General features: G+C 37.2%; 1 protein-coding gene across 5 annotated transcripts in view; it reads right to left on the bottom strand.

Annotated features, from left to right (window-relative positions):
* sws (patatin like phospholipase domain containing sws) overlaps positions 1-18,803 on the bottom strand; it is a 112,280-nt gene that overhangs the window by 72,581 nt on the left and 20,896 nt on the right. For all 5 annotated transcript variants that reach the window (XM_081764244.1, XM_081764243.1, XM_081764247.1 and 2 more), the window contains exons 9-14: positions 17,525-17,609; positions 12,551-12,684; positions 8,568-8,771; positions 5,403-5,608; positions 4,088-4,219; positions 100-223 (exon numbers count right to left, since the gene is read on the bottom strand). In XM_081764244.1, the coding sequence (XP_081620370.1) occupies positions 100-223; positions 4,088-4,219; positions 5,403-5,608; positions 8,568-8,771; positions 12,551-12,684; positions 17,525-17,609 (885 nt within the window). The remainder of the gene's footprint in view (positions 1-99; positions 224-4,087; positions 4,220-5,402; positions 5,609-8,567; positions 8,772-12,550; positions 12,685-17,524; positions 17,610-18,803) is intronic.

Raw genomic sequence — 18,803 nt, 5'->3', positions numbered from 1 at the left:
AAGAAACTAGCTATTGTAAAGATGTAATAAGCTCGTAGAACACAAGACAAACCCCATTTTATCCTATAACAAATGGAAACAAGACTTGCTAATACTTACAATACCAACTAAATCTCCTTTGCCATATTCAGCCACGAGTTCCTTCTTTCCATTCGCATGTGTTATCACAGATCGAATACGTCCACTTATTATTATATACGTGCAATCCGATTCATCACCTTGCCTGTAATACATAAAGATTCCAGTATTAATTTCATTTAACTACAAAAGTTATGAAGAATCAGTTAAAGAGTATAGCATAGAATTTTTTCAATTGAAATGTTTGTTTAGCATTTAAATGTTGTTTTCTTAGAATGTTAAGAGCAGGGCGCAAAATTTTCGGTCGCCACTGGCGACTAGAAATTTAGAGCTAGCGACCGGTGTTCAGTAGGAATGGTTTCTGCCTAAACTCAAAGGGCTGCACAGCTTGTCTCGCACGAAAATAATTGTCACTGAATTAGAGGAAACATGAAATGAACGTCTTCACAACGTTGCAATTCGCTCTTCCTTTCCCAAGTGAAGTCTTAAGGTAAGATATTTTTAACATATGTAAGAATTGTTCAATTCAAAATTGATTATCCTGAATCTGGTTTTGAAATTTTATGCAATGATGCAATCTCTTTCTTTGTCAAAACAAAGGCCGTACGTGGGGGGACCTCACATAATTTGTATGTGAGAGATACTGGCGACGATCATTTTTGGATTGGCGAGTACGTCTGGCTTTTGAAATTTTGCGCCCTGCTAACAGGCTTCATACAACATATGATTTCTCTACTGTCATGTAAATTTTTCCTCCTCCTGTTAGTCTACATTTCACTTTTATTTTATTTCGTTTTATTTTTTCGACGTCGTGAAACTGTCAGCTCAGCAAAATTTTGAAAACAATTGAGAATGATTTTACTATTGATGGATCAACTGAGATCAACAAATAATACAATGTGTCCATAAAAATACTATTATACTTTAAGTCGCTTTGGATAATCGAATTTAAATGCAGTTGGTCACATTTGAAAGAAAAAATCAATTATTTTTAATTATATCTCATACACATTGGATGTGGGCCCCACGAGTGGCGATGCAGACATCAAGACGATATTCCCATTCACGCCACACACGCTCCAACATATCTGATGAAATGAACTGGGTGGCAGCACTGATACGAACTGGTCACGATCCATAAAATCACGGTTCCATTTCAAAATTGACTGTGTGTAGGAGAATGATGTTAAAACCTTCGCATAAAAGCACGCTGAACCTCCAGCAGACTTTCTGTGCTGTGATATTCCAAAACACACCAACTTCATTGTTGTGGGGTCGCTTATTCTTTAATAACACAACACAACACAACGAAAGGAAATAAATTTACGTTAACACATTACGGCATAACAATACAGAAACATTAAAGCTTCCGAAGCGACCTCCAGCAAAAACAGTAACTGTCTGCTTAATATCCAACAAGGAACCCATATCGACTAATCACAAAGTACACATGAGTAAGTTTACGTTTTCTCGGTTTGATCCCATCCATTATTAACATTGTTGTCCATTGTTGACATGCACAAAAATATTCGAGTTTTTATTTCAAATATGACCAACTTCATTTAAATACGATTATTCAAAACGATGTAGTACCATTTTGAAATATGATAGTATTTCTATGGACACACTGTATATTAAAACCTTTTCAGTGCTATAATACGAAATTCGTATCAATTTAGCTGTCTAAATTACAGTTTGGAAATTTGAGTCAAGATGAATTCCGCAATCAGCAATTGTGAAAATGTTCTCTCTTTTTCTTCATCTTCTTGCAAATATGTTTTTTTTAAAAGAGTATTTTATTACATATAAACATTTTTTAAGTACATATTTTGGGATTTATACCTTTACGACCGGAATGCACACACTTTACGCACTACATATATAGTGCCTATTTTGAAGTTTACGAAGTCTAAATTACACTCTCAAAATTTCTATTTTAAGCACTCACAACTAAAAGTTAATATGCAAAATTTTCTCAGCACAATAATGCTTAATAATTAGCAACATACATGTTCATGTGTACATAAGATAATCAAAAATATTTTCCGCGTTTGGAAGATAATAATGATATGGGATTTATCTTTTGAAAATAATTACCTACATAGTTTTTAATCTTTTATTAATGAAACACAAGTATTCCAATGCTCTTCCAATGGAATGAACCAGAGTTAGAGGAGGTAAAGACAGACACCTCGTTCTCCAGACCATTCCTGTTTCTGAATCATCTGTTCCTCTTGTGGTTATCCAGAACAGAAAAAGAAAAGGCGACAGTTGGTGAGATGTTTGGGGAATACGGAGGATGCGATAACCAGCCAAGGTTTTGTAACGATTAACTTATTATTCTTATATTTTACACGTTACATTTAGCCCACAGTTCGTATAATATTAAGATATATATCAACACGATCAAACTACATTAAATCAGGCACGTTATCTTGTATCACTATTACCTTTTTATTCCTTTTCACATCTACATTAATAATAATAATTTTCCTTTTTTGGTTGTCATAGCAACTTTTAAATAAACAACTATTATCTGCTGTTACGGTAACTATGAGTACCGTTTATACATATAAAATCAACATATATTTCCAGCTACTAAGATTAAATCTTATTTCTTTACATTTAGAATCAACAACATATATCTTCTTTTTTTCTTCTTCTTCTACACAACAGATTGTGTACTTTTAAGCACCGTCGCCCAAAATAACTACAAGAAAATGGAAGTAATTTATCGCATAGATATACAATATCGTTGTGGTTTTTAATCTCTAGATTGATTCGCACAGTATGAGGGCAGGTTTTGTCCTGAAGGTAGAGAATGTATTTCCTTTGACCACTGCGGGCTGTCTTTGCAGAAGTATGTCCGCAAGCCGTTCCAGCTGAGAACAGCACACATCCACGCTCACCGTTCACTTGTCCACCAAACACGCAATAATAACTTCTTTGACTGCAATGGGGGCTTTGATATGTATTAAGATGCTGATCCTCCTAGCATCACCCACTGATAGAACAGCTTGGAATTTGTGTACATCACCCAGGTCTAATTGCATGTTAAAACTCTTATGGAGAACAGACACATTGTAACGGATAACAGCAAAGAGCATATATTAGACGAGGTTTTTGTCTACGACATCCATTTATAGAGCTTCCACATTCTCCTAATTTAGTGTAAATGGAACCGACAAGTTTCATCTCTTACCTGAAACTTTGCAACTTCCTGAATCTGTTTCAATCGCCGCATTTACTGCATCATGATTGACGGTTAGTGCCGTCCTAAACGAGTAATTTCTCAAGGAATCTTTCCCTCAATGAAAATTTTATGAACCACCGTAGATCGTTCTTACGATTACTGCATTCTCCCCAAAAACCTTATATATTTCAAGCTGGTATAATTGCCTTTCTTCCTCTTTTATACTACAAAATGAAATGAAATCTTTAAGTTTTGCGTCCCACGATTATGCCGGTTAGGTTAAAGGAGACGGCGATGATGAGAAATGAATGAAATGGTGGAATGAAGAAAGTGGGAGGAAACAGGAGAACCTCAAGAAAACCCACGAACACGGTGTTTGTCCACCACAAAGTCCACACGGCGCGAGCTGGGATCAAATCAAGGACTCCAAGCACCGGAGGTGAACGCTCTACCACTGAGCCACCGCCCCCCCCCCCCCTTTATACTACAGTAAGAATGTCCCAATAACAGATTTTTGCACATTCAATTATGGGACATTTAACTAATGCACACTATTCATGTGTCTAACGAATCAACAGACACACTTACACGTCCTCTTCTCATGTCACATGTGATGTAACTTATGCAATCATTAGGGGAAGGGGCTGCAAGTTGACGTATTGAAAAGAGAACAAACTTTTTTGTCAACGATAATATTGAACACTTGTAATTTTATACATGCTAAGCAATAGGTAGTATATATAGCACTTCTGATACAATAATAAGAAATGTGAATCTGTCTTTAAAAATAATAATAATAAATAACTGTTAACATACCTATATAAAGCACGACCGCTTTCTAGAAAAACCCAGTCTAAAGCGAAGTCTACTTGTCGCACAAATGGCGACAATCGCTTCACAACAGTAAATGCAACATGAAGCACTACACGGGGCTGCTCAATCATAAGGCTGAAAAATAAAAATGTAGAAACATTTAGAAGTCTTACAATTTCTTTATAGTTTCCATTCAATGAACTATTTGACTGTTGATTCATCAGAGCAACGTCCATTAAACTGTTGTTCTCTTAAATTGAACATTAGTCCAGAAAATACAGAAAAAATAAAATTATAGTAAAAGAGTATATCACATACTAATGTTGAGAATGATGAAAGGTACAGTATATAATTTAATAAAGTAAATATTATACAAATTTTAATAGCTTATACAAATTTATCTATATATTAAAATACTAGGTTTATATGTTTGTGGTCAAGAAAAGTTCATATGTTTATGATCAATTCTTTTGAGAATGATATCTCGGAAACAAAAAGCTCTAGAAAGATGCAGTTTTCACTGATCAATTGCAAATTGTGTGTAAGACTGTTCACTTCTACTTGAATATTTAAAAAAAATGGCCATTATTTCTTTATTATATTTCTTAGAGCTACACTGGGAGTATTGAAATTTTAAAAAAGTAAAACATCATATCCTACGAGTTGTACAGTCCAACATCACACATATGTATAGGGGATTAGTATATATCTCCGGCGTTTCTTTCATAGTCAAATGGTAATGAAAAACGAAGGATAACCATTTCTCCAGTCTAATATGAATCTTTATTGTTTTGGGTGTTTTGCCCAATCAACATCATATATCACTGACATTCTAATTAATTATGTGTGTAATGTATTTGCTTATTACATACTGCATGCAAGAAGAAAGTAAACCCTGATTATACATGAATTAGAAACTCCAACCAGAAACAGTCTCAAATCTTGCAAACGATGCGAGATATTGAAAAAAAACAATCGAAAAATCTCCCATTTATGATACCCCTTGCCTATTTTTATCAAGACGTACTTCACTTGCGTCTGTAAAAGGGCGTGTATAGATGTTGTGAGGAATAATAAGGAGATTCATGCTCATAATGTGAATGATACGTTGTGTAGAGAGCCAAGGTTCAGCTAATTTTTTCATCTACATTTCCAAGTAATATCATTGTCCTCTTCCGAGATACTCACAGGATGACAGGCTACATAATGAGTCTAGTGTAGTAGTTCATGAAGATATTGACAAAAGTAGCACAGACCCTGAAATCACCCTTTTTTCCCCCACGAATACAAGGTTAGTAATCTCAATTATTATACCTACCTATAAAAAGTAGTTTTTGAAATCAATGCAATACGTGAAGTGTGTTTGACACGAATTGTAAAGAAACTTGGTTCCCCTGTCAACACAGCGAGACCTCCTACTATCTCTCCAGGATGCGCAGTGAACATATGTACTTCTTCTTGTTGATCCGCCAATTTCTGAGACACAACCAACGTTCCAGATAACACGTATACCAGTGCTACATCCTAAAATTAATCAGACACAAAATGTAATGAAAATTAAAACCTTTCAACAGAAATAAAATATAAAGAAGCATATATATATCTTTGCTTTCAACGCAATTCAAAATTAACATCTAATAGCTGTAATTACACCACTTTTTTTTCCATGAATAGTTCGTAACTATGCCTAGCATGCATGCCTAGATACAAGGTAAAAGTACATTGGCTCACTTGACACAAGAAAGGTAACGTACGAAGATGTGCTTCTATTGAAAATATATATATATATATCCGTTCAAATATAAAATGAATTCAATTGCGTATCATAAAATATTAACTCAATAAGCAGCTAATGTAAACACTCCTCAGTTCACCTCTGGTGTATGGGGTCCTTGGTTCGATCCCAGCTCGCGCCAAGGAACTTCGTAGTGGACAAACACCGTATGCGTGCGTTTTCTCGGAGTTCTCCTCTGTTTCCTCCCACTTTCAATTCCACCATTTTCGTCCTTTCTCATCATCACCGTCTTCTCTAGCCTAGCCGACATAACCGTGGGACGTAAAACGTAATGATTTCATTTCATTTCATTTAAACCTCCTAAGAATTGAACACTTCGGGAAACTGAAACTACCAGCAGGAACATAAATAAATTTAAAAAAAAAAAGTATTCATTAAAAAGACCTCCCTTCAATGTATCCAAAATTAACTCATTGTGTGAATGTTTCGCCAAAATGCCACTGCCTTCATCAGCAGATATTCTTTCAGAAAACTAACGTTGTTTGTAAAACCACATCCGTTGATCCTCTTCCAAATAGCATTACTTTTCTTTTTTCCAGTAATTTTCCATAAAATGTCCCTTGTGCCTACTGCTCCTCTTCATGAATAACAACTGTTATCTTCATGTAGCTGATTACTAATAAACAAACACTGCTTCCCAGTGTCACTTGTTTCACCTATGTTATATTTCCACCTACCGCTAACGTATTTGATCGAAGGAAATTTGCACAATGCAGAGAACCTCGTTATTTCCTGACTTGCTTATTCGAAATTTGTGCCCTTACTCCAATAGCCACCATACTTAAGTTGAGAAAAAAATTAAACCTGCGCCTTGAAATATCTTGCATAATCACTCACTAAAGATTTATAACTTTGCCTTTAACTCATTACGTTTCAACAAAATCTTTTTGAACCTTAAAATGTCCTGCATTTTCTCGTATTTTCCATTTGATCTCTCTCTCCTACGCTTCTACTTAGTTGAAAAGTTTATTCCAGAGCTTGCCATGTATACAGATTTAGCAAACGGAAACGGTTGTGTTGATTACAGTACAAGTTTGAATCAGAGTGGACATGATGACCATCCAACACGAAGTACTCCTTTCGATGATATTTGTTAACCAATTACGACTACAGACTTCAGTTATATCAATAGATACTGCAAAAAATGAAATGAAATCTTTGAGTTTTACGTCCCACGGTTATGCCGGTTAGGCTAAAGGAGACGGTGATGATGAGTAATTAATGAAATGGTGGAATGAAGAAAGTGGGAGGAAACGGGAGAACCCCCGAGAAAACCCACGCACACGGTGTTTGTCCACCACAAAGTTCACTTGGCGGGGGCTGGGATCGAATCAATAGATACTGCATAATCTATGAAACTAAATTAATCAAATCGGTAGTGTAAGCTCTGGAATAATTATTTAATTTTATTTAGATTTTCAGAATGAACCCACTTTCTGTACCTTCACATCACAATCCCTACTCGATTTCATCTTTACTAACAATAACAAAAAAAAAAAAAAAAAAAAAAAGTTCACTATCGACGAGTATAATTCCGAGCTATATCTTACCACGATCTATCGTTTGCTCATTATTATATTCATATTCCGATGAGACAGTCAAAAATTATCTCTTACAAAAACTTAAATAAATTAAATGAAGCTGCTCTTTTCTCTGATATGGAAAAAAAAAAATCCTTGGAACACATGCACCGTTTTCCCTCTATAGATGAACAACTGCATTTCTTTTAATACTTCGATATTATCTCTACTTGATAACCATGCCACATTCATTAAACGTAAACTTCTTTCGTATGGATAACTAAAGAAAATCTAAATTTGAAGGCTGAACGTGATTCTTCTTGACTTGATTGATTCTAAGCTGTAATAAGTATACAACTTTTCTTTTTTCTTTTCTTCTAAATGTTTATACTTTTAAATGTACAAATTTATGATTTTGATACAGCTGTACGTTGAATGATTGTTGTTCCTAGCACTATAAATAAAGCATCATATTATTATTATTATTATTATTATTATTATTATTATTATTATTAGATGAGACCCTTTAGTTTAATGTTTAAATACAGGGTGTCCGAGAAGTCCTTCCCTGATTACAGAAATTGATAACTCAGGCTAGAAATAAGATAGAAATATGAAACTGGTGTTGAATTGTTTACAAACTATAAAAGTTTTTGTCTGTGTTAGGATGTCGTTTTTCAGCAAGACGGTGCACCACCTCACTGGGGTTTGGACATCCGTGCCTATCTCGATAGGACATTTCCTGGGCGATGGATTGCTCGTGATGGACCAACAGCTTCGCCTCCACGCTCTCCTGACATAACCCCATTAGACTTCTTTTTATGGGGTTATGTCAAGGATGAGGTCTACCGAACACGTGTACCAGATCTTGAAACCCTGCAGCAACAAATAACCCCAGTCGTTGCATCGATTCCTCCAGTGATGTTGGCTAATGTGTGGATGGAAATTGAATATCGCCTAGATGTGCTACGTGCTACCAAGGGTGCTCATGTGGAAGTGTACTGATGTGACCAAAACTTTTATAGTTTGTAAACAATTCAACACCAGTTTCATATTTCTATCTTATTTCTAGCCTGAGTTATCAATTTCTGTAATCAGGGAAGGACTTCTCGGACACCCTGTACGATGTTTCTAAAAGCCCTTTATTTACATATATATTTGAACTTGCCTTATGAGACTCTTCTTTCATTAGGTACGTTCCATTGGGTACATCCCTGATCTCAACTCTTCCTTGGAGAAGTCTATCATCTTCCAACCCCAGCTGCTTTACAAAAGACTCTGTCGCCTGCTTCAATAAGGCTTCTGTATCATTTTCATTCGAGTCCATCTGTGACTTACGCTTTGTGTAAAAGCTTGTCGGAAAATCTGGAGCCTGAAACAAACACAATCAGACGGAAATTAAAAGCTACAATTTGTAAAATAATAATAATAAAGTAAATCTACAAAAGTTAATTCATGCTAATTCACGCTATTAGAAAGTGTTAAATAAAATGTGCACATACATGAAGAAAGAAAAAAAAAACATTTGTGTGTAGTTATTCATGTAGTTGTAAGTTACGAATTTTGTTAATGGATTATCTTAGTTCATGGTTGTTATATCGTTAGTCTATTTAGATTATGTTGGCAATTAATGTCAGGCCAGTAAGTTATTGAGATTATGTTTGGCACTTATAGTACTATTATACGGTTCAATAAAGAAGGATAATAACAGAAAAATGAAATCCTTAAGTTTTACGTCCCATGGTTATGTCGAATAGGTTAAAGGAGATGATGATGAGAAATGAATGAAATGGTGGAATGAAGAAACTGAAAGGAAACGGGATAACTCCGAGAAAACTCACGCACACGGTGATTGTCCACTACAGTCATGGCGTGAGCTGGGATCGAACCAAGGACCCCATACACCAGAGGTGAACGCTCTACCACTGAGGCACCTAACAGTAAAATGAACATTTTTTTTTTCGGATAAGAAAAAAATTGAGATTAAGGACCGTGGTCTCGAAAGATCCTACAAAATTGCAGTACTATGCAATTGGACAGGACCCGCTGCAGCGCTAGGAGAGAGACGTGGCAACTTCCTTTGAACAGTATAGATGAAACTGGATACGCCTCAAGCGCCAATTTGATGAATGAAGTATTCCGGACCTCCTTGTCCAAAGACAATAAGTCTTACTCAAAGTAATGATGTGACTGCACCATTCTGTACGTCATAGGTAAATGGTAAACACAGCTTACTACTGCAATTTTTTGCCATATCAGCTTTGTCTTGAGCTCAGGAGGAAAAGACGACAATGAGGTCAGGTGCAGAGTAAGACTAGCCAATCCGAGGCGAGAGAGGCCTTTGTCTAGCACGTGCTCGAGGAATATGTAATAGGAGACTGCTGTATAGCTCACAGTACTGAACCTCAGCTCGACTGTCCTCTATGCTGGTCAATATAGGCCGGCCTTACTGTCAAATACTTACTAACAACAATACTGATCCTTCTGCAGAACAATACCAGGTGTCACAAATAATGTTAAGCAAGACATCATGTGTTACAGGGGATGGGGGGTATTCGAACATCTGCCGCATTCTTCACGGATCTGTGAAGCATTCCCGCCTTTAACGAAATGAAACTGTAAAATGTTGCGCAGTTTTGTGGACAGCTCACTAATCTTCATGCCACAATATCTTTTGTATGATTATAGAAATTCCAACTTTTTTTTTTTTTTTTTTTTTCATATTTACTTGCTTCAACTGTAGCCTTGACCCGCTGAGACTAATACTCGTAAACTTTGAAATTTTCAACACTAACGCCATCTCGGGCGCAAAAGGTTCAGTACTTTTAAGATTCCCTGATATAGGATATAAGAAGAGACATTGTTAGCTTTCCATTGGGACTGTGCAGTTGCATCGATGGTTGTACAAGGTGTTTCAAAACAACACAGACAACGTTTGGGAGATGATTCATGACACCAAGATAAGACAAAAAGTATAGACCAACCTGGATGCACAAATGCTTCCTTTCGCAGTTTCAGGCTTCCGAAAACATGTAAAAAAGAATTTTAAAGGTCCATAGCTCCAAAACTATGCGACCTACCGTAGTCGGTTTAAGACTTCACTTAGGAACTAGTATGTGCCCTATTCAAATATCCAAGTTTCAGAATTCTGCGATACTTCCGCAATAATTATTTTAGAGGTAGTTGGTGAGTACTTCAGATTATATGCCCGTAACCAAACTCCCTCTATAGAAATTGTTGCGTGAGTACCTTAAGATTCTAAAAACATGTATTTTTCGATAGCGCACATATTAGTTTCTAAGTGAACTCTTGACCCGACTACGGTAGGTCCCATAGTTTTGGGGCTATGGACTTTAGTTCATTTTTTCATATTTTCGTCAGCCTGTAACTCTGAAAGAAAGCATTTGTGCACCCAGGTTGGTCTATACTTTTTGCCTTATCTTTGTGTCAGGAGTCGCCTTCAAATGCGTTGTTTTGAAACACCCTGTTTTTTTTTTCGGAATTTCATTTACAATAATCAAACAGTAACTTTGAGTGTAAAATATCAGTTTTATTCCTCTCCCAACAGCACTTTCTTTAAAAATACATTTCTTTATAGGAGACATGAGTAGAAAAGTCAATGATAAACTAAACAGAATAAGGCAAATCACCCTTCAATGATCTGAAATGAAGAAGTGCAACTAGAGTCCATGCATCTTGGATAGTAATCTTGGTTTATCGTAAGTACACCGGCAAATACGTACACACGCGAGACAAGTGTGTTTTAATTAAGACGAAGTACTCACTATCAACATATGAACCGTCATTTTCAACTGTTGTGCTCTCTTTTACGTCAATCAGAGATTACGGTCCGAAATATATCAACTGTAGTTTTATATGTTCATTAGAAAGCAGTGAAATTAAGATTTTGTCTTTTTTTGCTTTATTCAAAAAATGAAATCTAAGTTTTACGTCCCACAATTTTTAGGGCTAGGCTAAAGGAGACAGCACTGATGAGAAATGAATGCAAATGATGGAATGAAGAAAGTGGGAGGAAACGTCAGAACCTCAAAAAAAAACCAACGCACACGGTGTTACCACAAACCTCACTTGGCGCGTTTTTGCTTTATTAAATGATACATTATTTTTACTTAAACTTAAATTTAGTTTTTAAAAACTTAATTTCTTCCAACTCAATTTACTTTCGTTAAGATATTATCTGTCATCAGATATTAAAAAAAACTAACTCTATGGCCTATGGAACACGAAGATTCAACGTCGCGTTCACAAAAGCTCTCCACTGACTTCTATCCTTAGTCAACTGGATCCAGTTTCTACTTTGTATTTATATTTCTGCGAGATGATCCATTTTAATATTGTTCTCCCATCTGAACCTAGGTCTTCCTAATGGTCGTTTTTTGATTGGTCTTCTAGTTAAAACTTTGAACGTGTTCCTACCTCCTTCCACCATGGCGATATGACCTGCCCACTTGAGCCTCCTAGATTTAATGATCCTAACAATGTTTGGTAAACCATATTATAAATTATGTAGTTCTTCGTTACGAAGTTTCCGCCATTCCCCATTCCCCTTGGGTCCGAATATTCGTCTGCGGATTTTCTTCTCAAATACTTTCACTTTACGTTCTTCCCTCAGAGTAAGTGGGCACGTTTCGCAACCATACTGATCAACAGACATGATGAAACGATAAAATATATATTGTTTTATATATTTTAAGCTTTAAATTCCTCGACAGAATTCGAGAGGACAAAAGATTTTGAACTGAATAATACCACAAATTCCACGCTTTTAATCGACATTTAATTTCTTCGTGAATATGGTTTTGGTCTGTTAATATTGATCCTAGATATTTGACAATATCCACTTTGTCGAAAGCATTATTTGTTATTTTAATGAATCCATAATTTGCAGTATTACAATCCCGACGAACTTCCACGTATTTAGTTTTATCATCATCAGACATTACACACACAAAAATGATAAATGACAGGAAAAGTAAAGGCCCATATATCTACTGTCTCCTAAGAAAAGAAAGATGAGAGACTAACGGCCTCAGCAAAACTCAAACCCATTCAATACATGGCCTTCTGAATGATAATATAAACTACTAGAATACGTAAATTAACTACAAAACACTTCAATTTCTCACAAACCTGTGGTGAGTACTGCGTATCTGAGTCGGTAGTATACACCTTGTCGTCATTCGTAGCTTTAGATTTTCTGCTGCCACCTGATGCAATTGCTGAATCCACATTGTCCACTCCAGCAGAAACACCTGCAGAAGCTTCTGTGATATAGAGAAAAAAAGCAATACATTAATGGCTAAACCCCCTTTTTTTTAAGAAATTAAAATATGAAATATTTCAGTTTTACGTTCTAGGATTATTCTGCGTAGGCTACAGCAGACGATGATGATGAGAATGAATGAAATGGTGAAATGAAGAAAGTGGGAGGAAATGAAAGAACCCTGAGAAAATTGACCACACGGTGTTTGTCCATCACAAAGCCCACTTGGCGCGAGCTGTGATCGAACCAGAACCCCCTGCACCAGAGGTGAACGCTCTAGCACTGTGGCCTCTGGAAGAAAATTAAAATGATACGTTGGTAAAATAATGAACTTTGCTCGACAGTACAAAGGATCACGCCTAGAAATTTCAATTTAGTTCGGTAGATGTCAACCGCTGAAGGATGTTCGATGCCATCTAACGGCGCGATGTGTAGCTTCTAATTCTACAATTAAATATCTTTGTTTCAATAGTAGAAAATGGAAAATGAACACCTACCGTGAAAATCAGTTACCCATGAAGAAGTTAGTGGATAGATTCCATTAACAAATTGCTCGCTCTAGCTTCTATTACAAAAAGCAGAATTCAAAAAAAAAATCTGCTTTCCGTTTAAGAATTATCGTGCGGAGTAACGGACGTACTAAAATTACAATTTTATAAACGCCACTACCGTAACCCTAATAACACAACAATTAACTTTCATAACTTACTAGAATATATAATTGAAGCGAAGCCCTTTACATGACTTAGGCATTCCTTTATCCGAATACTCCTCCAAGATGTCCGAACCGTCCTTAAACCAAATTTGACATTGGGATTCGAGAGCTCGTGTTGAGTGTCGTAAGAGGTCGGATGTCCCGATCGGCCAAACCATTGAGGAATAATCACCGAAAAACAGGATTCCTATAGACTTAACATTGGAAAAGCATTTGGCGCGAGAAATCTCTTTGTAAACAATAGAAAATAAATTTTTCAGCATTAGAAATAAGTTGAAGGACGACGTTTTGTTCTGCGAAGACCATTTTTCAAAACCATTGTGCTTTTTACCCGATAATATGCCAAATTCAACTATTTGCATGTCGTGTTTGTTCACAAAACAATGGATGCATTAAAAATTCTATAAATAATTAAAGTCGATCGCTTCGCTCCAAATTTGCAATTAAGGCATGCCTTTATCATATATCATCAGATAACCAAGAAAGTTTTGTCGCTTTTTGTGGAGGTCTGTGTTCAATTGGCCCTCACACAGTGAGTTGAATGCGAATGGAGATAAGGCGAAGCGCAGTTGTTGGGGTGAGTATATTCAACATACTACCTGGTTGTGGCAGTTCAGTTTCACCGTGAACTTGCAGAAGGACAGAGTGAACATGGGACCTCCACAGAGCGTCATAAGGGCGTGTAAGCTGTATGAGTTCAAACTGGGGTACAACGCCGTTCCAGAGGGGTGAAAGATATGCCAGGCTTTTGGTGAGGATGTCGTGACTACGCGGACAACGCAGCGGTGGTTTAACAAGTTTAAGGACGGTGACGAAACACTCGAAGACGCACCACGTGCCGGAAGACCAACATATGTACAAAATGAAGATCTTCAAGCAGCAATTGAGGTGAACAGTGGCCAGACATATGAGCAACTTAGACTACAACTCAGTGTGAGTAGAAGAACCATTCGACAGCACTTCCATCAGCTTGGGAAGCACTACACGTTGGGTCGATGGGTACCACATGATTTAATTCCAAGCCAGAAGGCAACGCGAGCAGATACCCGTATTCCTTTGTTATCTCGTTTGAGGAAAGAGACATTTCCGGTCAGACTGTTGACATGTGATGAGACATGGGTGCTGTACGAAGCTCCACGACACCGTCATCATTGGTTAGCATCCCAAGAACCGGTTCCAAAACAGCCGAAACCAGCAATGCACCAGAAGAAAGGTCCTCCTGTGTGTTTGGTGGACTGCTTGCGGTATCTGCATCGGGAACTGCTAACAGCTGGTCAGAGCATCAATCCAACTGCGTACTGTCAACAGTTGAGCCGTGTTCAAGAAAAACTGAAAACTTTGGAGCCAGCACTTCTGAATCGCAAAGGGATCCTCCTGTTACAGGACAACGCTAAGTCCCACGTGACTAGGATGACCCGCGACACAATTCTACGCGTTGGATAGGAAACACTATTGCATCCGCCATACTCCCCGGACATTGCACCGTCCGATTATCACCTGTTCCATTCCTTGGACAATCACCTTAGAGGACGCCAGTTCAAATCCCTAGTAGAGATGCAACATGCACTTGATAGCTTCTCCGCTTTATGGCCTTCCAGAACGTTGGCAGATGATGATGGGAACTATTTTTGATCTTCCAGGTACGTCTTAGGTGACATATCGTTGTTCGAAGGTGGTGGATGAAAATGTGACAGAACTTTCTTAGTTACCTTATATCTATGGGAACACCACAAGATTACTTACGAAAACATATGATGATGTTTAATACATGAAATCTGTGAGAGCAGCACTGAGTGCACTTGCATGAAGATTGATTGATTGTTTACTGAAGTTAAACATCCTTTTCAGCAACGATACGCAGACCCATAGTTTAAGACGGATTTCAAACCATCATAACGCGTCCAATGCTCCCCAACCAACGAGAATCAAATCTAATACCTCACGCACCAAAGGCACGCACGCTAGCCACGAAACAAGCGTGGATGACGGATTGCAGTAAGAGTAGCGCCACTTTCTATTAGGGCTAGTTCTCAGTAAGTTATATTGATGAACAGCAGCTGCTTTCGAAATATATGATCTCGTATTAACAATCAGCATACACTTTTTCTCCAGAAACAATAAAGCTAACAACAAACAGCTCACCAATAATCCATTACTAGTTGTTGCATCTTTCCGTTTAACGTCCCACGGTCATGCCCTTTAGGCTAAGGGAGACGGATGATTAAAGCAAGTGAATAATGATGAAAAGTTGAGAATATGGGAGGAAAAGGGAATACCGCGAGAAAACTCACGGACACGATGTTGTCTGCCACAAACTTATTTGGCCGGGATCGAACCAGAGGATAAGCGCTCTATCACTGAGCCAGTGCCCCCCCCCCCCCCGAGTACTGAGTCGACAATCAAACCTAGGTCCTCCACTCAACGTGCAGTACGCTCACCACTATGCTTTTTTTTTTTTTTCCTAAAAAGAAACGTGCTCCACTTTAAAACCGGAACTCATCCATTAATAGCATAGGTTGTATCACAACTATTGTTGTGGTTGGACAGCCCAGTACGTATTTTAATATACGTAACATAACATCTTCTCGGTGCATTCTATTAACCTTTTAGCTTTCTGAATCTCCACTCAAATCGCATCTTATGGTGTAAGGCGAAATCGGGGTTTCCTTCATTTTTACTTTCGAGTGACGATACGAGAGAATTAAGTATGGTGATGATAAAAACAACTCGAATTTAAGATTGCAACAGATTTACACGTTTCATGACCCTTACATGCTGAAAAAGTTATTTTTTAATGTCAGATTGGCAGGTCCTTCGTTCCGATGCATGTAAACTCACTCGTCTACAAGCCATATCATTCAATGAATCTGGATCAAATTTTAAGATAAAGTTTTTCATCAGATTCTCCAGGGTTTTGTTTCTCGATATTTCTTCCTGTTCCTATGAACAAGGTTAGTTTATTGGAGGTAAAAACTTAAAAACGGTGATTTTTCTCAAAAACGGAACTAATGCGTTTCTTTATTTTCTTCATTAAGTCAATATTCTATTAGCGAGCCTATAATGTGCCATTTTCCTGAAAAAAATCCACAAGGAATAATTTACACTTAAGGGTAAGTTCTTATCAAAACATCTTCTCGAAAACAAATTATTTTATTTTGTGCGAGAAGCGCAGGGCTAAGTGATAGAGCGTTCACCAGTGTTGTGTGGGGTCCCTGGTTCGATTCCAGCTCGCGCCAAGTGGACTTTGTGATGGAAAACACCGTGTGCGTGGATTTTCTCGTGGTTCTCCCGTTTCCTACCACTTTATTCATTGCACCGTTGCATTTATTTGTCATCATCACAGTCTTCTTTCGTCTATCCGGCGTATAACCGTGGGCGTAGAACTGAAAATTTCATTGTTTTTTCATTTTCGATTTTTGTGCATTTTTCACGAAAAAAATTAACACGGGATAGTTTGATTTGGAGAGTCAGTTTCCTGCGGACAAAGTTTTCCGGAAATGCCTCATATAATTTTGTTCATATTTCGTAAATAAATGTTTACATAATAACTACAGCATGACATTATTAAATTTCAGACAAGGAACGAGAAAGTTTAGTGCGGTGATCCGAACCTTTTATTCGTAAGGCAATATTATTAGTAAATGAAACTTAAGTACAGTGATTTCTATCTCGTTCATAAAAGCATCCTTTAAAAAAAATTATTACACAGAATTCAACAAGATTTCACCATTTTGTAGTGTACTTTACTTAGGAAAGCTGAGGAAATTGTCACTGCAGAAGTTTCATTTAAGGAACGATGTACTCATCAGTACGAAAGAGAAGGCACCAAAATAAATATATAAAATCTTTCTGATCAGTGAATTAAATTTACATATTAAAACTAAAATAGCGTCTCAGAGTTTCCACAACTTAAGGCTAACTTCCTAAGACATTCCAAATAGAGTGATTGAGTACCGGAGGAAGACAAAGTTTAGTTGTTGAAACTGTTTACACATTATTTTAGTTTTAGTACATAAGTGTATTACTCTGGTCAGAAAGTTTTTATTTATTTACTAAGTTCCAAAGTCGTAATGGATAGAGTCAGATAAACACATATTAAAATTTAATTATCTACCCAAATACTTACCACTTTCTTCCTTCGGAACATATTCCTTGTTCTTTCCTTTACTAGGGGAGGCTGCATAAGGACTATTTTTCTTCCCACGAGAACCCTGTAATGAGAATATACATAAAACAGGAAATGTTACTAAGAAAAATCATTATTCTTTTCCAACTGCAACGTGGGTAAATTCTAGTTAAAACACTTATGTTTACGTGAATCAATCAATGAATAATAATAATAATAATAATAATAATAATAATAATAATAATAACTAAATATTTGATTATGATGATTAAATATTTGACTGCTGAACTCTTACTTCATGCAATCTAGAGCATTTCACAGTTGAGGATCAGAATTAGGGTCTACTGCATCCTATGCTAATACCGCCAGATTATCTTTTGGTGTCCCGATGGCACATTTTAACAAACAAATTCTTTCTTAAAAAACAAATGTTTTTTTATTGGAGTAAGCGAATCAGCTTTTATCGCTACGAGGGACGTCCAATAATTTATCTACCTAGACAGGAAGGAATGCAGATAGGCTCACCTGGTCATCCCTGTTTTTCGACGTAGTCCCCATGGAGGTCTATGCACCGTCGCCACTTTGTAAGCAGCGAAGAAATTCCAGAGAAAAAACCGTCTTTGTCATAGCCTGCAAACCACTGGGAAACAGCCTGTTGGACTTCGTTGTCCGACGAAAAACGTCCCCGCAAGTGTTTCCATTGCATGGACTCCTGCTTGTTCTCAGGATTCCAATAATGGATCCAGGTTTCGTCCTTTGTCACCAGTTGGGCCAGGAATTTGTCCATTGTTCGCAGCTTGACACATACACTCGCTACGTGACGTTATCATAAACACTCTGATCACGAATACTGCGTTGCCCCAACTGACCTCAAATTGCGCAGCGGTGTTCCCCACAGTGGCCTTGGCATGCCTGTCAAGCGTCATTATGCTCCCCCCTCCCTTCCTATCAAGGTAGATAACTTATTAGACGCCCCTCGTATTAAGTAGTCTTCTTCAACTGCAGTTCGCAACTTTTAAATCATAGTAGCTTCTCAATTCCTTCAGCTGCTAAGTCAAACCTGAAAAATGTGTGAAGGGGCAAGCGCGCTAACCACTCGGCGACAACGGGCATAGATTGCATGCTCGCATAGATTGCATAGATTGCATAGAAGTAAAGCTAAATCAGTAATATCAGCAGCAAAGGATTCACCAAAACTTACACATTTTACTTTATACATATTCATCAAAAGTACTTCAAAGTACTATTTGACCAAAAAGAGTCAGAAAGTGGAAAAAGC

Source organism: Thermobia domestica, chromosome 7 (assembly GCF_964235325.1).
Source record: "Thermobia domestica chromosome 7, izTheDome1.hap1.1, whole genome shotgun sequence".
Classification (NCBI taxonomy): Eukaryota; Metazoa; Arthropoda; class Insecta; order Zygentoma; family Lepismatidae; genus Thermobia; species Thermobia domestica.
This window is presented reverse-complemented; position numbering and strand designations above follow the sequence as displayed.